The sequence below is a fragment of the Nerophis lumbriciformis genome, linkage group LG32 (assembly GCF_033978685.3).
Source record: "Nerophis lumbriciformis linkage group LG32, RoL_Nlum_v2.1, whole genome shotgun sequence".
Taxonomy (NCBI): domain Eukaryota; kingdom Metazoa; phylum Chordata; class Actinopteri; order Syngnathiformes; family Syngnathidae; genus Nerophis; species Nerophis lumbriciformis.
The window spans coordinates 25,043,177-25,067,037 of NC_084579.2; the positions used below are offsets into that span (position 1 = coordinate 25,043,177).

At 38.6% G+C, this 23,861-nt stretch overlaps 1 protein-coding gene across 1 annotated transcript in view; it reads left to right on the forward strand.

Annotated features, from left to right (window-relative positions):
- The window catches only part of LOC133574884 (matrix metalloproteinase-17-like), a 178,215-nt gene that overhangs the window by 101,296 nt on the left and 53,058 nt on the right, over positions 1–23,861 (forward strand). Inside the window, exon 4 of the mRNA XM_061927220.2 lies at positions 4,186–4,472. Within this exon, the coding sequence (XP_061783204.1) occupies positions 4,186–4,472 (287 nt within the window). The remainder of the gene's footprint in view (positions 1–4,185; positions 4,473–23,861) is intronic.

The window sequence follows — 23,861 nt, forward strand, 5'->3', positions numbered from 1 at the left end:
GGTGATCCGCTCCACTCAGTGCAATTCATTTGGCAGGAGCAATGAACTGTCAGCGCATTTATTTCATTTTACCTCACTGAATACCACTGATTTTCACCCCCCCCTTTTTTGTCATACGTGTAGCTATGATAACAGACACATGTTTTGGCGTGTTTTATTATTCATAGTTTGCTTATCAGTAATATAATATTCTTATACGCTAAGTGACCAGACGTCCGAGATCAAAACTGGGCATATAATCCCAGAGAAGGGGGAAAAAAACGGTAAACTATTTTTAAGTTGAAGAAACAATATGATTAGGTTATATATACATGCATATATCCTACATAAACAATGTAATACATTAGATATCTATATATCTTAGGGACCTATAGACTGTTTCTCTGTTGCTGCAGCTGCAGAGAGTTTATTCTGTCTTGACACTTTGTATTGATATGTTCTATTACATTCTTCCCTTAAATGATAATGTTTGCAGTGATTGTTTTATATGTATTATTTTATGTAAGTCGCTTTGGATAAAAGCGTCTGCCAAATACTTAAACATATATAAACACCTGAAAGTCTTTATATCAGCTAAAACCACCAATCTGTTTCACTGGATTCAGAATAAAACCAAATTCTGTTTTACCCAACAATGTTAGTATTTGAATATTGTTACTTGAAGACTTATTCCTGGTTACAATTATACTGTTAAGAAAGTATTGTCTTATACTTTGCCTAAAATGAGAATGCATCATAATCAGTGGCGGCTGGTGAATTTTGTTTTAGGTGGGGCTGAAAGTTTGTAAACCAAACCCCTGTAGGGGCGTCATCCTCCCCCAGAAGATTTCTTTGTGATTTTCACATACAAATATTGAAGATCTTTGATCCTTCTCAACTCTGTGGTAATATTGTTTTCATAAAATACAACCAATAGTACGTTAATGTTAAATCTTACTTGTGAAAAGTAATCCCCCGATTCCTATTTTCAACAGTCCGCTCATTTGAGCAGGAAAACGCTGAACACCATCTTTGTTTTCTACCTGTCATCTGTCAGTTTAGGCTGCTCGCCGGCTCCTCATCACCACTTCAAGATGGCAGCCAAATTGCTCACGTCACAGCAACCAATGCTACGTCTACTTATAAGATGTTTATGGTTATAACGTCATTGCAAACACGGCAATCTGTTGCGTCCACTGCAGTTTGCTACCTTATTCATACTTTTTGTCAAGTGATTTTTTTTTAAGCAGGGTTGCATGAGGTACCTACACATAACGTTACGTTAGACAATGTATCACACACAGTAACGTAATGTTAGTCAATGCATCACACAAAGTAACGTAACGTTAGTCAATGTATCACACACAGTAACATTACGTTAGTCAATGTATCACACACAGTAACGTAACGTTAGACGGTGGTCAGCAGCACCGCGTATTTTAACCACCTACAAAAAGACAAACAGTCAAATAAAGGTCAGTTAAAATGTATACTATATTAAGAATATGTGTACATATTGCATAGGGTCCTGACATCTAAAAAGTACAACTCTGTTCATTGTTATGTTCATATATTTGTTATGTTTTTCATGTGTACGCACACATAAACACACATACAGTATGAGATGAGATCAATGAGATAAGGTAAGAAAAATGATAGAAACTGCTGTGGAACTAGTTACAATGCAATATGCCATTGAAATACAATGTTAACACTTTTGTGCAAATAAGTACAGTTGCACTTGTTTTTTTCAAATGTGTTTATTCTGTAAAGGAATGAGTTACATGTTTAAAATGACTGGTTAATAGTGCTATTTTGAAGTGCAATGTCAGCACTATCTTTTTCCCTGCAATTTCAAATGCACTTGTTTTAATAAATAAATACAGCGTTTTAAAAGCATACACAATCTGTGTAAATATATTAGTCTGTGGTTAAACGACTTGCAAGGACTCGAAACTCAAAATGCAGGACTTGGGACTTGACTTGAGACTTTCCAGTCTTGACTTTGGACTTGACTCGGACTTGCCCTGTCTTGACTCGGACTTGACTCGGACTTGAGGGCAAAGACTTGAGACTTACTTGTGACTTGCAAAGCAATGACTTGGTCCCACCTCTGCAATGTTGACATCTATAGTTATATTTTGATAAAGACGGGGAAAACACGCATACTCGTAAACGGCGCGTGCAACAGCAACAAGGCAACAACATGGCAGTCGACGCAAAGTTAAATCATGAAATGCAACCTTACCCAAACAAAAACAATGCATGATTTATAGGGGAGAGTCTTGATACCAATTTCCTTCAACCCAGCAACACACAAAGAAGTTGTAGACCCCCATGATTTTCCGGGTCGCATCTGTTTTGTCGTGTAGAACGGCGCCTGGAGAACAATAGTTCCGTTTTTTGGGGAACGCGATCGATTTATAATCCTTGATATCACTTGACAGATCTTTTTTTGATGAAGTATAGAAAACGTTTAATTACATAGTTAGATTTTTTGCTCGTATCTGCACCACTTTTTAGTTACACACACAGTCTTATACAACACAACCACTAATAATGCATGCAACTGTATAGATTGCACATGCTGTTTACATGTGGCATTTGGATCTTAGTAGATCAGGCCCTATGTCAGGGGTGGTCATTACGTCGATCGCGAGCTACCGGTCGATCTCGGAGGGTGTGTCAGTCGATCACCAGCCAGGCATTAAAAAAATAGTCCTAAAAATGAGCGATCATAAATCTTCACTATGACGTCACTTTCGTCACTTGATTGGCATTCACGGCACCCGAGGGTCTTCTGAGATGACGCTGGCTGCTGCCAGCTCATTAAAATTACCGACTGGAAGGCGAGAAACACTTTATTTCAACAGACTCTGGCGCCGTACCTGTCGTCAAAACTACAGTTGCACAGTTGCGCTAACAAAATAAGAGTCTCAGAAAGCTGGCGTGCACAAGCTAGCAAGCTACGGAGTTTGCCGACAATGTATTTCTTGTAAAGTGTATACAAAGGAGTACGGAAGCTGGACAAATACGATGCCAAAAACCAACCACTTTCATGTGGTATTGGACAGAAAGGAGGACTTTTTTTCTCTTCCATTCGAAAATGCGGACGTTTTTAGCACCACTGTCTGATTCCAATCAATGCAAGTCATCAGAATCAGGTAATACACCAACTTATATTCTTGTCTTCATGAAAGAAAGGAATCTATATGTGTTAAACATGCCTGTAATATCTTTAAACACCTTAACTTGTTAACAATATTAACTATATGTGTTAAACATGCTTGCATTATCTTTAAACACCTTTAACTTATTAACAATATTAACTATATGTGTTAAACATGCTTGTATTATCATTAAACACCTTTAACTTGTTAACAATATTAACTATATGTGTTAAACATGCTTGTATTATCTTTAAACACCTTTAACTTATTAATAATATTAACTATATGTATTAAACATGCTTGTATTATCATTAAACACCTTTAACTTGTTAATAATATTAACTATATGTATTAAACATGCTTGCATTATCTTTAAACACCTTTAACTTGTTAACAATATTAACTATATGTATTAAACATACTTGTATTATCATTAAACACCTATAATTTATTAACAATATTAACTATATGTATTAAACATTCTTGTATGATCATTAAACACTTTTAATGTATTAACAATATTAACTATGTGTTAAACATGATTGCATTATCATTAAACACCTTTAATTTATTAACATTATTAACTATATGTGTTAAACATGCTTGCATTATCATTAAACACCTTTAACTTATTAACAAAAACATATATTTCATAAATAAGTAAATATAAATTATATATATGAATGAGGTAGATCCCCACGACTTGATCAATTGAAAAGTAGCTCGCCTGCAGAAAAAGTGTGAGCACCCCTGCCCTATGTCTTCTGTAGTTGTATTTTGTCATTCTCAAATTTATTTTGAATATTTTTTTAATTGTGCAATTTTATCGGTGTTAATACTTTAAAATCCCATTTAGCTAAAATCTCACAAGGCTTTCTGGCATTAAAAATTCAACTTGCTCTCCTCCCCATAAATGTATTCCTAAACATACCGGTACATGTTGCTCCAAATTGTTAAACTCTGTTTTGATTATATACATCGTGAACACTCAGGATGAAGTCTACTTCTTTAAATTTGCTGTCTCCTCTTGTTTCAGAGTGAGGACCTTCCCAAAGGATCCGGCCTTACTGGGCAGAGACACCGTGAGAGCCCTCATGTATTACGCATTGAAGGTGTGGAGCGACATCGCCCCGCTGAACTTCCACGAGGTGGCAGGAAGTGACGCGGATATTCAGATCGACTTCACTAAAGCCGACCACAACGACGGATATCCCTTTGATGGGCCAGGGGGCGCCGTGGCTCATGCCTTTTTCCCCGGAGAGAGATTCACCGCTGGGGATACACACTTTGACGACGACGAGGCTTGGACCTTCAGATCACCAGGTAAGAGAGAAGAAGACTACATTTGTAGTGTATCACAAAATGCCTTACATGCTTAACATAGTGGCATAGGGGTGTTTATTTACTCAACTGCAGAGAGCACCAGCCGGTTTATTTGTTACAATGGGAATAGACTGTGTTACTACCTAAGGTATGCAGTGTCAATTTTTTTGTGTCCTTTCCATATTTTATGTATTTTTTGTTGGAGGTGGAACTACATGTGCCCTGTTTAACTCTACAGAGTCCATGACCTTGTATCTGCGCTCTCGGCTGGCACAGCATGGTAGTTGGTGTGGTATAATGATGCACACTTCAAACTGCATACTTGTCCTTTATTACTGTAAATCAGTGAAGTGATGAAACAATTTTTCACAAAATCTTTTTTTTAATCGTGTTTATTGGTCATTTTAATGCTACAATGAAACATGACGCTACCTAACCATTAGTGGAAAAAAGCTTGTCATTAGTCATTTAAGGCAATACAGGCAGTTTGGTTGCAGAGGAAGAGGAAGAAGGGTCAGCCAACACTGCCGTCATGTCGCCAATTGATGCAAAGGTGCACATTATGAACTTGAAATTCTTTTAGATAAGAACTATTGTATGAAAACAATACAATATAATGTACTACAAAAAACTAGTAGTTTTGTAAAGTAATGTATTAATGTACAGCATTTACCTTGGAATGTGGACTTCTATGGTATCTCCTTCCAGCTGCTTCTCTGTCAAATATACCATCAGCAGCTTCTCCATATTTACATGGATAAATGTCCGCCGTTTAGATATTATTTTAACATCCTCTTGCTTCAGTAAGGCGCACACTAGCAGTGATGTGCTCCAATGGCTTCGTCAAGTCGTGTTTTTGATGATTTCCTTTTTTAATTCAATGTAGGTCACCCACATCAGCACTGTGCTTCACACTCACTTTCTTCCTTCCATCCATCCATCCATCCATTTTCTACCGCTTGTCCCTTTTGGGGTCGAGGGGGGTCGCTGGAGCCTATGTCAGCTGCATTCGGGCGGTAGGCGGGGTTCACCCTGGACAAGTCGCCACCTCATCGCAGGGCCAACACAGGTAGACAGAAAACATTCACACTCACATTCACACACTAGGGCCAATTTAGTGTTGCCAATCAACCTATCCCCAGGTTCTTCCTTCCAGTGGTTGGTAAATTAAGTTAAGTCCATCTCTAGCTATAAGCTAATGTTAGCAAGTAAGACCGGCTGTTTTCATTGGATCTTACACAATTCACTGTGGTAGTCAAAGCATAACAACAAGCCCAGAGACAAAGCTTATCTCAAAACACTCTTAAGTTGGGGCACTCTTAAGTTAAGGTACCACTGTAAAGGGTTTATTAAATGACCCTTTCACCCCCTCCCCATAAATTTTAATAGGAAATTTCCTTACTCATATTTGAGGTTTTTGGGTTATTTTTGGCCTGATGTCTAGTAAATACACAACATCAAAATGAAACTGCACAAGTGTGACACACACAAGGCAGGATTAATATTTTTTTTTATGGTGAAATAGAAAGGTAAACAAAAAAGTAAAGCTGCTAAATTCATCCTTAGAATCTTAAGGGTTGTTAATATTCCACACCAGCAAATATGATAATTACTCCTGTCTAAATAGAGTAACGGAAGCAGAAGATTTAAGTCTCTTAATTGGTTTGTGGAACTCATGCAGCTATTGTCACACTCGTGGTGGAAATGATAACCGAATGTTCAATGTCGTTGTACAATGTTATAATGTTCTGCATCAGGCAATGAGGAAACATAAAACAGGTAGGATTAAGTAGTATTTTCATATAATCTTGGCCTGTGTATAATAACACCGACGTGCAACATGCAGTGAGATAAGTGCTGCTAGAAACAACATTTCCCACAGAGGGCCACACACTGAATAATCAAAGGATGCGGCAACAATTTCGATATGATTTAATTTCAAAGCCAATACAATAAAAATATTTTTTTAAAGAAAGAAAACAACATGTAGATCCGCTTTGCAATACTACACTGAACATATATCTAGGGTGTACCCCGCCTTCTGCCCGAGTGCAGCTGGGATAGGCCCCAGCAACCCCTGAGGGACAAGCGGTAGAAAATGGATGGATGGATGGATGGATAAATATAAACGTAACACTTTGTTTTTGCTCCCATTTTTCATGAGTTGAACTAAAATATCAAAAACGTTTACTATATACACAAAATAACTATTCCTCTCAAATATTGTTCACAAATCTGTCTAAATCTGTGTAAGTGAGCATTTCTTCTTTGCCAAGATAATCCATCCCACCTCAAAAGTGTGGCATATCAAAATGCTGATTAAACAGCAGAATTATTGTACAAGTGTGCCTCAGACTGCCCACAATAAAAGGCCACTTTAAAAATGTGCAGTTTTATCACACAGCACAATGCCACAGGTGTCGCAAGTTTTGAGGGAGCGTGCAGTTGGCACGCTAACTGCAAGAATGTTGACGAGATCTGTTGCCCGTGAATTGAATGTTCATCTCTCTGCCATAAGCCGTCTCCAAAGGTGTTTCAAAGAATTTGGCAGTACATCCAACCAGCCTCACAACGGCATACCATGTGTAACCACACCAGCCCAGGACTTCCACATCCAGCAGGTGCACCTCCATGATTGTCCGAGACCAGCCTATTGGTTTGCATAACCAAATAATTTCTGCACAAACTGCGAGAAACCATCTCATCATCTTCCTCATCAGGGTCTCGACCTGACTGCAGTTCGTTTTTGTAACCGACCGAATGGGCAAATGCTCACAATTGATGGTGTCTGGCATATTGGAGAGGCGTTCTCTTCACGGATAATTCCCGGTTTTCACCGTTCAGGGCAGATGGCTGGCAGTGTGTGTGGCGTCATGTGGGAGAGCGGTTTGCTGATGTCAACGTTGTTAATCGAGTGGCACATGGAGGGGGTGGGGTTATGGTATGGGCAGTCATATGTTATGGACAACGAACGCAAGTGCATTTTATTGATGGCATTTTGAATGCACAGAGATACTTTGACAAGATCCTGAGGCCCATTGTTGTGCCATTCACCAAAGACCATCACCTCATACTGCAGCAAGACAATGCACGGCCCCATGTTGCAAGGATCTGTACACAATTCCTAGTAGCTGAAAACATCCCAGTTCTTGCATGGCCAGCATACTCATCAGACATGTCACCCATTGAGCATGTTTGGGATGCTGTGGATCGGTATATATGACAGTGTATTCCAGTTTCTGCCAATATCCAGCAACTGTTGAACTCTATGCCAAGGAGATGTGTTTCACCAAGTGAGGCAAATGGTGGTCACACCAGAGACAGTATGTTTTTCTGCCCCCCCATTCCCATCTTCTCCGTACCCTAAAATATAGCCCTGATAAATATTAAGGAACAAAAAAAATCATGCCGTCGAACGTTTGGGACTTCTTCATTATTTCAGAGGAAGACATTTTGTGTGCTATTTGAAAAAACATCACACTTCAACACATCAAACCTCATCAGCCATCTGAAATGCCAGCATCACTACGACGGTGTTTTGAATGGCAAGAACGGACCTGTTGCTAAAGAAGCTGCCCCAAAGCCAGCGGCTTTGAAAGATGTGCACAAACTATTGTTGAATCTACAAAAAGTATAAAACGTAAAATAAAAATGTATTTAAAATATTGATTTAAAAAAATAATAGATACAAATAAGTTAATCAGTTATCAGTAAGAAGCAGTTAATTATCTGTATCGGCTTGAAAAAAAAATACATTGTGCGTCCCTAGTTTTTAGAATCAACATTTCAATGTTTTCCACTTAGTGTATACCTGTCTTTTATTACACTTTTTAGATGGTTTTTGTTTTTTTTGTAATAGTGTTTTCGAAGGTGCAGCGGGGCGTTAAAACATATGCTGCAGTCCGCAAATGGCACCCGGGCCGTACTTTGGACACTGCTGCCCTAAACCGATCAGTGTGTGCAGGTGAAACTAATGTTGTGACCAGATCAATCTATATAATGTTTTTGAAGTTTATATTTGACCATGTCAAAAATTTAAATAAAAGAGCAGTGACAACTTCAAGATATAGATTCAAACCGTGAACATTTTCAAAAGATAAATTATGATACTTTTGGAAAGTGTGGGGTGTGGTTTCATTTGCAATCTGGGAACGCCTCCACAAATGGACATTTTGCAAACAGACTCATAAAAAGGGTTATAAAAATGACTGTGGAGCAAAATGTATGCTAAATTTACACCAAAGCATATCCAGTACATCTTATCTAGACCAGTGATTCTCAAACGGTGGTACAAGTACCACTAGTGGTACGCCAAAAAAATCACTTGATTAAATAAAGTACAGTGTTTTATTTTCCAATATTCAAACACAATGTTACTGTTTAAAATGTGTGTAATGTTACAGTGGCCAAATTATTAAATCTACTTGCTAAATAAAACTTCTGCTTAGTTTTTAATGAATACTTAGGCCTGCGCTACTGTATTTTATTGTTGGTCCTTATGGTGGTACTTGGAGAGCCAAGTGTTAACTGAGGTGGTACTTGGTGAAAAATGTTTGAGAACCACTGATCTAGACCACAAGGACGTGTTTTAAATGTACTGTAGTTTAAAATCATCATAGGTCCCCTTTAACGATGTATGTTTACAGAAATAAATATAATAGTCATTTAAAATATTTCTGTACAATTGTCATTTACAGTGTTCTAATAAAAAAACCTCCAAAGTTGATTGCCGTTATTTCATGATATATTATTATCCATTACGTTATTTTAAGAAGCAGATTATGTTGGCTTATTGCAGTGATAACAAATTGTGTTTCTGTTGTAAGCGATTATCTTGATTGATCACTCAACTTGTTTTCATCCAAGCTTACCCATGAGAGATGTGCTGCTTTGAAGTGAGGACAGGATGCTAACTAAGCTTCTGTAAATGGAAGGCAGCCTGCTTATTTGCGGTCAGATCAGGGAAAACAAAACATGCTGTTCAGAGGCATTGGAGTTTGGAATGTTTCTCATCACTTTGTCAAATTCTTACAGCACACAATATCTCTTCTTTTGTAATCTCCTCTTTGCTTTGCTCCTGCTGAATTTTGAGTGTTTTCTTGCCCAGTTGCAAAATTATAGAGGCTTTTTTAATATTGTTAGCAGTGGCGGTTTTAGCTTCAATGGTGACGTTTCAGGTTGGGTTTCCTGATGTTATTTTTAGTTGTGTCAAATTATTGTGTTAATAGTGATTAATTAATTACAGTCATGCATAGCGTAGTTTATATTTTGTAATCGTGTTAATTAAAATTTTAATCTCTAACGTTACTGTTTCTGTATGCAACTTGCTTCGCCATGGTCTTGTGTTTGACTAAAAGTACAAAGATAATACACTATATGGCCAAAAGTATTTGGCCACCCATCCAAATGATGAGAATCAGGTGTCCTAATCACTTGGCCCGGCCACAGGTGTATAAAATCAAGCACTTAGGCATTTGTGAAAGAATGGGCCACTCTCAGTGATTTTCAGCGTGGAACTGTCATAGGATGCAGTGTTTCCCACAGGGCAGGCATCTATTTGTGGTGGTGTGGTCGGGGGGGAGGGGGGGTTGGGGTCCGGCGGCAGCGGCGATGACCAAGAAGAACGCGGAGTTGAAATATAATTACAACACTTTATGTACATATTTATATACAGATTTGAACAATTAGTTATTCACTGAAATATATTTATTAATTGTGGTTCTTACAAAAAATATATCTTATAAAATATAAAAGCTAAAATGTCTCTTAAAGCTCTGCCCCTTTAATTAGTGCATACTAAATAATTTAACTTTAGCCTACTACTACAACCATATTATTTACCAGCAACATAAAGTGAAACAGAGGCAGAGGTGTATGTTTTGTCGTGGTCCTCTCTATAAGGCACATAAGAATATAAATTAGGACCCTTTTCATGAGAAAAGTGCATTTCTGATCTGACCCTGCTTTATTTTTCAGTGTTTGCTGAGTCTCACCTGTTCCTTCCGCCCTAATTTTCTACTTGCCCGACTTCTCAAATCTACTTGCCCCAATATTTTTACTTGTCCTGCCTAGGTTTTTTTCTGGCTGTGTAGTGCTCATGGCTTATATCTTACTAAAATCCTTCCTGTTGACTATTTACAACACTACACAGTATTTATTATTATTATTATCTATAATTACATTTCAATGGCATTGCATGCATGTAAAATTAAATGCTATTTCACATTATTTGACCAGTAGCAGTTACACCCATCTGAACAGGTCAGCCACCTGTTTAAAGCCCGATCACAGTTGAAATCTTGAAATGAAGGGCCTTTAATGGCCAAAACATTAACCTGGAAAACATTTTAACAGCTGGTTGGCTCAGATTTTATTCTTTTCATTGCATTCACATGCTGCAGTGGACAGTGGACATTTTAGCTTGAGTATTAATGTAGTATCTGAAGCACCGTCTCCACGTGTGTTTATTGACAACAGGGTTATAACCTGGACACGTTAGCTCGTCGGTATGAAAACAGATGATTGTTATTACGTCCGTCTGCCCCGGACCCCGTCAGTGAAACGCTCGGTGAAATGGCGGATTAACGTTAAATATATGACGAGCCGCGAGCGATGCAGCTATAACCTATCTACCATAACCTATATAACCCTTGTATTTTGATTCCGTCCGTCTTCGTCTTCATCTTCTTCGTCTTCGTCTTCTTCGTCTTCTTCTGGCCCACCAGGTGAATTAAGTGCTATTGGCGGAGTTACAATGCATAGTAGGCTACCGCCACCTACTGCACCGGAGTTGTAACTACAAGGTACATTCACAGACAGAGTCTCATTGCTTTTATGAGCGGTCGAGCGAGTCAAAAGCCGAAAAATCCATTTGTGGCGGACGTAATTCTTTCGTGGCGGGCCGCCACAAATAAATGAATGTGTGGGAAACACTGGGATGCCACCTGTACAACAAATCCAGTCGTGAAATTTCGTCGCTCCTAAATATTCCAAAGTCAACTGTCGGCTTTATTATAAGGAAAGTGAAGAGTTTGGGAACAACAGCAAGTCAGCCACCAAGTGGTAGGCCACGTAAACTGACAGAGAGGGGTCAGCATAGTGCAAAGACTTTCTGCACAGTCAGTTGCTACAGAGCTCCAAACTTCATGTCACCTTCCAATTAGCCCACGTACAGTACGCAGAGAGCTTCATGGAATGGGTTTCCATGGCCGTACAGCTGTATCTAAGCCATACATCACCAAGTCCAATGCAAAGTGTCGGATGCAGTGGTGTAAAGAACGTCGCCACTGGACTCTAGAGCAGTGGAGACGCCTTCTCTGGAGTGATGAATCCCGCTTTTCCATCTGGCAATCTAAAAGACGAGTCTGGGTTAGGAGGTTGTCACGAGAACGCTACATTTCGGACTGCATTGTGCCGAGTGTGGAATTTGGTGGAGGAGGAATTATGATGTGGGGTTGTTTTTCAGGAGTTGGGCTTGGCCCCTTAGTTCCAGTGAAAGGAACTTTGAATGTTCCAGGATACCAAAACATTTTGGACAATTCCATGCTCCTAACCTTGTGGGAACAGTTTGGAGCGGGCCCCTTCCTCTTCCAACATGACTGTGCACCACTGCACAAAGCAAGGTCCATAAAGATATGGATGACAGAGTCTGGTGTGGATGAACTTGACTGGCCTGCACAGAGTCCTGACCTGAACGCGATAGAACACCTTTGGGATGAATTAGAACGGAGACTGAGAGCCAGGCCTTCTCGACCAACATCAGTGTGTGACCTCACCAATGCACTTTTGGAAGAATGGTGAAAAATTCCTATAAACACACTCCGCAACCTTGTGGACAGCCTTCCCAGAAGAGTTGAAGCTTTAATAGTTGCAAAAGGTGTGCCGACATCAAATTGAACCCTATGGGTTAGGAATGGGATGGCACTTCAAGTTCATATGTGAGTCAAGGCAGGTGTCCAAATACTTTTGGCAATATAGTGTATGTAGCCACGGTGAAAAATAGGTATCACTCTGCCACTACACTTGGGTAAAACATGTGATGTTGGCGGCTTTGGATAGTGATGATAGGATACATTTTATTTAACTAATGATGTAAAATAATCACAATAAACTTGAAGACGTGACAAAACTGTGTTTATAGTTTTATTTTTTAGCGTAAAGTAGACAATGCTTATTTTTTTTAGCTTTGTTTAGCTATCTAATGTACAAGCGTTGAAGCTGTTTTAGCTGTTAAGCTGACTTTATGCTGTTATAACTTATCTGTGTATCAATATAGTGATATATTACATGTACAATTATGTTTACATCATATTGAAATTAAAATATCTCAAGTTGAGGACTTTTCTCTGTATTTTTTGATAATATTAAAAATAGATTAATTAGACTAGTTAATCACAGATCATATTTAATTAATCATTAATTTTTTGAGATGGTTGTGGCCGATAGTTAAAAGTACAATTATGTGTATGTTATATATTTTTTAAATTACTTGAAGTTGATGACTTTTCTCTGAAATTGTAGGTGAGATTATAAAAGAGGTGGATTAGATTGATAAATTACATATCATAATTAATTGCTTATTTTTTTTAAATCGCTTGACAGCACTAGTTTTTTGAGATGTTGTGGCTGACTGTTGCCTGTTTTGTTTTTGCAATATTGTTGATCGAGCACCGCCTCGTCATCTTTGCAACGTCCTGGTAGACGTTAGAATATGAATCTTTTTTCTTTCACGTCTTTTTTTCTAGTAATGAGTAATCTAATTAATTACTTTTAAATACGTTACAACGCCAATATCAATACACTTGATGTAACATGGCATCCTACTTTTGATGCGGATAAGACAACTTTAAAATCTGAGCAAGTTCACTTCAGTAAGTAGCTCTTACCAGTGCAAGGTACGCACACACAAACTTGCACTTGCACGCAACTACTACTACGGAGGAGGAATAATGAACATTACATAAAGAGACAATCATCAACAATAATAATCTTGCAATACCACGTCTGTGTAAAGGACATTTAATCGCTTTATTAACTATCAGTGAAAATATTCCACAGGTGCTATTGTAAACAATTTCCTTCCAGTTGTGAATTTGTGAATTATATTTATATAGCACTTTTCTCTAGTGACTCAAAGCGATTTTACATTGTGAAACCCAATATCTAAGTTACATTTAAACCAGTGTGGGTGGCACTGGGAGCAGGTGGGTAAAGCGTCTTGCCCAAGGACACAACGGCAGTGACTAGGATGGCAGAAGCGGGGATCGAACCTGGAACCCTCAAGTTGCTGGCACGGCCACTCTACCAACCGAGCAATACCGCCCCAAGTCAAAGACTACCAATGCTGAGTTAAAACAGCCAATGAGTGCGCGCTCGCTGACATCACATTTCACTTGGCAACAGGCACCACCTTTTAAAAACACACTTACACACTCTTCTCTCATGAAACATCTCTCAACTGCATACACCAAATATGAAAGTTAAAAAAAGTAACGCATTAGTTACTTTCCCGAGTAATTGATCACATCAATTAAAGTATAATTCCGTTCGTAATTAAATAACTTTTGGGGGAAAGTAACAAGTAACTGTAATTATTGACTTTTTCAAAGTAATTTTTCTAACACTGGAGAGGACTCGTAAAAAACAAATGTTTTGTCAATCTTTAATTTCAGCAGCTGTTGCCTAAAAAAGAAGGAAAACAAAAGTGAATGAAAGATATTCCTAACAGGAAGCAACATTATAAGTTCACTCATGATCTTGCTGGTAGCGAAAGTGTCATTATCGTCACACACATGAAAACGAAGCCATTAACTACCTTTTTATCTGACTTGGTGACTTCAGTGTCCATTTTATCAGAAAGACTGAACTTTGATGTGACCTTTCTCACCTGCTCGCTGTCCCTATCCACCAGTCATGTCTTTCTGAATGATGTATGGAGACAGAAGAAATGTCTGAATTGAAGGTACAAAAATGTACTTCTTGATCTCACAACAGTATTTAGAATCAATAATCCTAATGTTGAGTTTGTGTATTTGGAAACACATACATTATACTATATTACTTCGAACTAGCCATAAAACACATTTCATGACTGCCAATTTGGCCATTACTTTATTAAGTAATCCAGAATTTTAGGTGTCCAGAACATTTCCTCAATCATATATTATCTTTTTAACTACTCAACAGTTGTTTAGTAGATCACATGACACACGTCCACAACTTCTACATGCAACTTTATAGTTTGCACATGCTGTTTAGCATCTGGTATTTGGATCTTAGTAGACCAGGTATACATATTAGTGTACATACATACTAGAAAAGTTGTGTGAATGTGCCAGTCAACAACATGGCTAAGAACATCCAATGTTGTAGTTTAGTCTCAATGGCAGTTCTGTATGACGAAGCTGCGGCCCTTCTGGCGCTGCTCTAGCCGTCCATCACACCTAAAAAGTTAAGCAGTATTGGGGGGTCGGGAGGGGGGATGGGTGCATATGTGCAGTCTATGGTCCACGGTGTGTGTCTATAGGCCTGGAGTAGTTCTGCAGGCATGGCAAAAAGAGTTCAACTCCCTAGGTGTTGTTGAAGGAGGGGGGAATTCAGAGTGGCTTCCACTCAGTACGCGTCCATGTACCAAATTATTCTGATTTCTCAAATAGTTTGGCTCTAAATACGCATCCTACAACCCATGGAAACACCTTAAACCAACATTGTTCAGTTTTTGAAAAACTGGACTAACACACCTGGATTATGCAATTGGAAACCAGATCTCTCGAATGGGTGTGTGCCACCAGAAGGGACCCTTCGTATCGCGCGTGTTATAACCTCTCCATGATGATATTCAGTTTGCAATTCAATTCTGAGATCACACCAGTCTGTTTCCACACCCCAAAACAATGCAGTCAATCGCAACGGGCAGATTTTTGGCTCCTTGAACGGCTGCCATTTTCTTGCGAATTTGTTGATACACCAAAGCAATGCTCAGCTCAATCATCAAATGCCCTGCGATCACAGATCCAAATAGATATCTTCCACATCCTCGATGGAAAGCACTGAGGGGCACAGGGCCCACCATTTTACCCCAAGAGTCCCTCATGCACCCAGCAGCATATGTTCCGTCAGGACAGGCAGGTTTCCCCGAACCTCTGCACTTTGTCGAAGTTGATCAATTCTATGTTTAGATGTTTATAATTTGTTGACAAGGCTTTTTAGCTGTCCAGCAAATTTGACAGCAACAAGCCAGTGTCTAGACTTTTTTTCACCTAGTTCTGCAGACACAGCACCCATAAAACCTACCCCAGGGACAGCTGTAGCTACTATAGTAGCTTATCACCACTAATTATGGAGTGAATCTTCTTGTAAGACCATTCCTAACATTAAATAATAATGCATCCTAAAACATTGAACAATTACCTCAGACAACTTACAACACTTCCACATAATTCTGATTCAAAATGTAATTAAAAGAAGGATCGTGTTTTAAGCACAATGTACATACCATGATGTGCAGATAGTATTGAAGGACCTTCATCCCCAGAACTGTCCAAGTCTATTTAACCACATAAATATAATTACAATCACAGTTGAATAAGCATATTTCTAAGTTACCATAGTATTATTTCTAATATTATACATTTACTATATCAGACAAACAGAGCTTTTGGCTGATTTGATTTAATAACCTAATCATCACACAGTCAGTATGTGCCCATGCAATAAATTAGTCAGATTTCTCAAATAGTTTGGCTCTAAAGAAGCATACTACAACCCATGGAAACACAGATGAGTGCTGCTGTGGTGTCTTGAAGCGAGTGAATAAGCTATTTAGCTCCTCTGCTAGCGGCGCACTCGGGTCTGCTGTTGATACATCACAGCCTCTGAAGTTGGTGATGTGATGTATACCCCGCCAGACCTCTCGTGAGTTGTTGCTGGACAGGTGGGACTCTATACTCATCCTGTGGTCCACCTTAGCTTTTTTAATTCCTTTCTTCAGGCCAGCTCGAGCAGCCCTGTACAGAGCTCTGTCACCTGACCTGAAAGCAGCGTCGCGGGCCCTGAGGAGTGAGCGGACCAGTGTTTCTGGTTAGGGAAAACCCGGATGATTTTGTCGACAGTCACATTCCCAATGCAGAACTTGATATAGTCCAATACCGTTCCTGTGTAAGTCTCCAGATCTTGGTGTTCAAATAAGTCCCAGTCTGTACAGTTAAAGAAGTCCTGTAGGTCTGACAGAGCATTTTCAGGCCATGTTGTAATTGTCTTTATGGTGGGTCTAAAATAACAGAACATTTTGAAGTGCATTGATGGTAGAAAAAAGAAACAGATTTATTTAAGGAGGTAGCTAAGGAAATGTAGAATGCTGGCTAAGTTTGGACTCCCGAACGAAATACAAATCAGATGAAAGATAATGAAGCAGGTATATTACAGGTGAATAATAAAGTGTATACAAACCTCTTCATGCTGCATTTGTGCACTCCAAACTGATTCACTTTCCGCACAACTGGCAAGATAGTCTGGAACAGTATCAGTCAGGGCACAAACGATTTCCATCAATCCACAGAGCCTTATGAATGAACTCTGAGACATTCAAAAGTTTTGTTTCCATAATTCTCCATCCGAAAATTCCTTCGAAAAAACTCACCTGCCTGTCTTCCTTTGCTTTGGAGCTGCATCCGCTCCAGTACATTCTTGGTAGTATCATGTTCGTAGCGCAATCTAAGATAATTTCTTGATGCTGTCCGCTATTTAACATCAGCATAGCTCTGGGAGACATAATATTGTAATCTCTACCAATATTACAGCGAACAACACTTACCACACAACTGGGCTGGTGACTTGTAAGGAGCCGCAGATGCCTTTTTTGGTGTGAAGTCATAGGTAAACCGGAAAAGCAATACATTAATCTGCGCTAAAAAGGAAATAGCGCCCCTCCAGTGTATGGGAGGCACACGGCGTATGGCCAAGTCGCATTAGAGACAGTGCATGGACACTGGGACTTAAAACATACGATCGCCACCTGCAGGATATGTGCGCACCGTCCGCTGTCATATTACGCCACGTTCGTATGCTTCAAATAGTTACGCTTCTGAGTGTGGTGGCACCTGGGTTGGCTTAATGAATTCTTGGGGTGGCTACTGTGAAAAGCAGACGACCGCATCCTCAACGCATTATGATGTCCTCGCTAGAGAGCTGGTGGCTAACGTCTCTCCACAGTGCAAAGCTGCCAAGTCAATGTAGCGTCCTACAAATAATAATAATAAATAATAATGACAATACATAAAGTAAGTTTCTTACAAGTAGCATTTTCACTGGAGGACGAGGAATAGCTAAATATACTAAACTCAGTGGTGGGCCGTCAAAGCCAGCAAGGTCTTCTCTGCTGGCCTAACATAACCAGAAATCATGATCATAATTAAAGTAATTTTTAATTTACTTTCCCTAAATATCTAAAAGTATTCATATTCTCTTCATGTTCTATTATGCTCCTTCCAGTGCTGTTGTTTTTAGGTTTGAGTTTTTATCCAATCAGAATTGAGCTAGCTTACCGCATGTTGCCATGCTGTACGAAATCTGCCCGGGGCCTTCAGAATCAACAATGCGGGCGTCTGTGTACTGTAAGTGAACGGGCACATACAATTGATTGATAATTGCGATAGCCAATCAGATCACAAGTTGTTGTCAGTAAGGCCTTCTAGCTGGTTGAACGTGACATTTACACGTCCTGTGATTGGATACTCACTGGTTTGAACCGCAGTGGTGCTATGCAGATTAGCAGAGCCACACAGATGTTAGCGGATTAATTTAATTAATTAATTAATTTAATTATCAAATTAATCCGATGATCATACATTATCAAAGTTAATTTTATTTTTAATTTACTTTCCATATATATATATATATATATATATAAGTATTCATCATATTCTCTTCATGTCAGGCTCCAGTGTTGCTTGTTTTTACATTACAGCTTTTATCCAATTAGAGGTCAGCTGGCTTGTTGCCAGAGCTTTATGAATTTAGCTGTAGCCTTCTGAATCAACATAGTGTAAACAAACAGAACACATACAGTTGATAGACAGTTGTGATAGCCAATCAGATCACAAGTTGTTGACAGCAGCCTTTCTAGGTAGCCAGACGTTAACAAGACTGTGATTGGATACTCACTTGTCACTCTAAAGTGAGTGTCCAATCACAAGTTGCAACTTACTGAAGCAGGAAGTGTTGCACCGTAGCCATACCGGGCTAGCAATACTCACTTTTTTTAACCCACAAAGAAGGAGAACAAAACGTTGATTAGGTGGCAGATATATATTTTTCTGCAAGGGCATTTTCAAGAAGGATATTTCATGAGAAACTACATCTTGTGAGATGACGTCAGCCAACCCCGGAAGCTAGCTCAGCTGTCCCGGCGATGCAATGGGGAAATGCACGCCACTTCCACTTGAATCAATCGACTACGAGCAGTACCACTGGCTTAGACGGCGTTGAATGTGTCCTACAAATTGTGAGTTCAAATATTTATTTCTTAATTTTTTCACCACATAAGATATATTTTAATTGCTGATGCGGGTTTATTGATTTTCAAATGCGCCAGAAAATAGCCCGTTTTGTACACTGTTGAGGTGTTTTAATAATCAGTAGTGCGTAAATGTGTTTTTGTATAGTGTTGCTCCAGCAATGATCATGTGGTGACACAAAATTTTGGTATTTTGAGAGGTAATCAAGTTGGACATCACTGAAGGCCTAGGTGGGAAATGCACGGCCCGCCACTGACTAAACTACACACTGTAGGACCTACGTTGGGTCGCACATGAAGTAGGAGGATACAACAAGCCATGCCAAACAGCTAAGATAGACCTCTTGAATGTAAACGGAAGAGCGTATCGATACAAATTATGACAGTAGCGATGTCAAGTAGTGCTGCAGCTATCGATATATTTTTTGTAATCGAGTAATCTGTTGTTGACAGTTTGTTCAATTATTCGAGTAATTGATTTATGGTATCATTGTGTATTTTATGGAAAATAGTTTAAATAAACAATGATTTTACTGCTTGCCACAACCTTCATTCTCTGTTTCCCTGTAATAAATCATCAACATCGAAATTACACATTTAGCAAGTGTGCATTAATAAAAAATTAAAATAAAAAGCCCTCTGCTCTCTGCACATAGATCACGGCACTCACACACCACCATTCACTCACCATCATGTGCACGCTATTGCAGCGACCGTGTGGAAATAAATATGTCCACATATTTAAAGTTCCAGGCGCTTCATGTGGTTTATTAATTTGTTTAATTACACTCATTGTACAATCAATCAAAGCAACAGAATATACTTGAAAGCTTTTTTGTAATCAAATCATTTATTTAATCAATTAATCGTTGCAACCCTAATGCCATGTATAGTATCAGTATATCATCGATACTACAGAGGTTAGATAAATATTTTTAATGATCAAAAATTTGTTTTTTGTCATTTTTGTTAGTGTTTACAAAATGTGTAAATAAGTCGCTGGACACACGAGGGCTTTAAGAACAAAACCAAAGTCGGTTTGGTGAAACAGAGTCAAGAGACATTGCCGACTGGAAGAAATGTCAAAACAATTTGTCTTTGCAAGCACTAATCAATAGAATATAAATCATTTTTAATGATGATCTAAATGTAGCCATATGATTGAAGCTCAATGTAATTGAGTAAATGTAGCGTGCTACTACCCACTTCTAACAATTCAACATGTTCAAACAAGAGTAGGAAAAAGCAGAGCTTGTCTAATTCTACCCGTCTCATCAGTCACTGATATATTTCATTCACTTACTATACCATACCAACACACATGAAACACATGAGATGGCATAAAATTTAGTACCCAAGGTCCCAGATTTATCCCAATGAGTGCCACAGAATGATACAAACATATTAATTTAAATAGGTTATTAATAGAGTAGGTTATAAATAGAATAGGTTGATGGGAATATATTATGAATAGAGTGGTGGTGGTGATGGTATCAGTTTAATTTCGAATATGCATACAGTTATAATATGGTACATCACATATTTCTAGTTTCTCATTACAACATGTCCGAAAAGGAGCAAGAAGAAGCAGACCTTATTTAATCCTACCCATTTTCCATATCATAGCAATTTCTAAAACATTTGTTTATCTTCCTGTACTCAATTTGTAACACAAACGGTGGATAAGTTAGGGTCTCATAAATAAATATTTAAGTAAATTGTGATTTACATAATGAGATGAATCAGATTATCAGATTTTTCAATAAGGTTCAAGATGTTGATCAGGATTGTTCTTCCTTGAACTTTGTAAACACTTTGACTTTGAATAGTTTCTTAAAATAGGTCATATTAGTACATTGTTTATTTTCTTTGCCTAATCCATTCCATATTTCAATTCCAGATACTGATATGCTAAAGGTCTTAAGTGTGTACATGCATACAAATATTTTAAGTGAACATTGTACCTACGGTAAAAATGTCTCCTCTTTTGTTGTGAATAATTGTTGTACATTTTAAAATAGCAGGTTATAGTTTGCTTTGTACATCATTTTAGCTGTTTGCAAATGCACCAAATCATTGAATTTCAATATTTTTTATTCAATAAATAGAAGGTTTAAATGTTCTCGATAGCCAACATTATTATTCTGTCTGACGTCTGTTGTAAGACAGTTAGTGAATAACTGTACTTTTGTAATTATTTACACGTTTCTACGCAATAACTCATATATAAATGATAAATGGGTTGTACTTGTATAGCGCTTTTCTACCTTCAAGGTACTCAAAGCGCTTTTGACACTACTTCCACATTTACCCATTCACACACACATTCACACACTGATGGAGGGAGCTGCCATGCAAGGCGCTACCAGCACCCATCAGGAGCAAGGGTGAAGTGTCTTGCTCAGGACACAACGGACATGACGAGGTTGGTACTAGGTGGGGATTGAACCAGGGACCCTCGGGTTGCGCACGGCCACTCTTCCACTGCGCCACGCCGTCCCAATATATGGTAATACTATCGAGCAATAAAGACTATGGAGTGATTTTTTTTGATCCAGAACATATTTAACTTTATTCATTATCAAAGTATTTCTTGAAAATGTATGTGATATATTTTTTATATTAAATTTTCGGTTACTGTTAATGTTATCATCTATTATTACATCCATCCATCCATCCATCCATCCATCCAATTCATTTTCTACTGCTTGTCCCTCTCAGGGTAGCGGGGGTGCTGGAGCCTATCCCAGCTGCGATTAATTTGATTTATTTTACCCTTTCAATGTCTACTATTTGTATTTGTGTTTGACTTTCTCTTCTACTATTACCGAATAGTCATATTCTAATTTCACTGACATTCAAAGATAGTCTGTTTTTGTCAAACGATATTTGTATTTTATTAATTTCTTATGTTATTATTTGTATTTGCTTTGATGTGTTCTCTCCTGAGTAAAACACGATCGTATCGTCTGCAGAATAGAATTAATAGAAAAATAAGATAGATTCTGATCCTGTCGTGCAAATAGAATGTAAAACTATGACGACAAACCAAACCAAACAAAAACCCGGATCCGCACAGTTTTTTAAACTGGATCATGTTAGCACATTAAATTCATTTCTCAGTCTGATCCATAATCTAATCCCACATACAGATAGGTATATATTGTGGAGGGGGGCGTGGCCTGCGGCGGAACGGGGTGTGCCAGGACCGGCCTCAAAGACAGCGACAGGTGCGTAGATGGCCCAGGTGGGCCTTGTTATCTAATCACCTGTCGCCTTTATTGGCAGCAGCTGGGATGAGACAAGGGGTTGGAGTTGGAGGTGCTGCTGGGCGGACGCAGGAGAAAAAGACCTTTCGCTGGAAAGGAAAATCCTGCACTATTTAATGAAAATAAAACAGTGTTATACCCTGCATTCCGGGCTCTCCTGGCAGTGTGTGGAGGTCTGAAGAACCCACTAGCGGGCAACCTCTACATATATATATATATATATATATATATATATATATATATATATATATATATATATGAAATATATATATATGAAACAAAAATTCAGCTGTTTGGCCACAATACCCAGCAATATGTTTGGAGGAGAAAATATGAGGCCTTTAATCCCAGGAACACCAAGCCTACCGTTAAGCATGGTGGTGGTAGTATTATGCTCTGGGCCTGTTTTCCTGCCAATGGAACTGGTGCTTTACAGAGAGTAAATGGGACAATGAAAAAGGAGGAATACCTCCAAAGTTTTCAGGACAACCTAAAATCATCAGCCCGGAGGTTGGGTTTTGGGTTGGGTGTTCCAACAGGACAATGACCCCAAACACACATCAAACGTGGTAAAGGAATGGCTAAATCAGGCTAAAATTAAGGTTTTAGAATGGCCTTCCTAAAGTCCTGACCTAAACGTGTGGACAATGCTGAAGAAACAAGTCCATGTCAGAAAACCAACAAATTTAGCTGAACTGCACTAATTTTGTCAAGAGAAGTGGTCAAAAATGTAACCAGAAGCTTGCCAGAAGCTTGTGGATGGCTACCATCGCTACTTGCCAAGGGACATGTAACCAAATATTAACATTGCTGTATGTATACTTTTGACCCAGCAGATTTGGTCACATTTTCAGTAGACCCATAATAAATTCATAAAGGAACCAAACTTCATGAATGTTTTTTGTGACCAACGAGTATGTGCTCCAATCACTCTATCATAAAAAAATAAGAGTTGTATAAATTATTGGAAACTCAAGACAGCCATGACATTATGTTCTTTACAAGTGTATGTAAACTTTTGACATATACAGTGTGTGTGTGGCTAAACTATCGTATTTTCCAGGCTATTAACCGCTGCTTTTTTACAAAAACTTTCTGTGTAAATATCTCATTTCACAATGTACCGGTGTATATCTGAGGCTATATGGGGAAAACATTTCTTCTAAAATTTAGTGGGTGCGGTCTATACATCGGCGCGGCTTATAGGCCGAAAATAACGGTATTTAAAACTGGGTTACAAATCCGTCTAATTTGGTTGCTGGCATATACGGTGACATAATGCGTAATTACCATTTTTTTTTAGTTGTATTTCCTCTAAACTAGTATAAATCCATTGTCTATCGCATGTCCCTCTCAGGTTCGCAGGGAGGACTATCCCAGCTGCACTTGGGCAAAAACTTGCTAATTTACCGCTGGCTCGTTTTGTTGTAATGGTTATAGCTACCTTTCTGTTCAAATTCACAAACTACTTATTCTTCTGTTGTTTGGATACTTTACATTAGTTTTGGGCAATATTTCAAATAAGTAGTTAGAGGGGCCGTATTGGCCATACCAATGTTCATACTTAAAATTTTCAAATCACTGAATGATCCAATTTTTGATCACAAT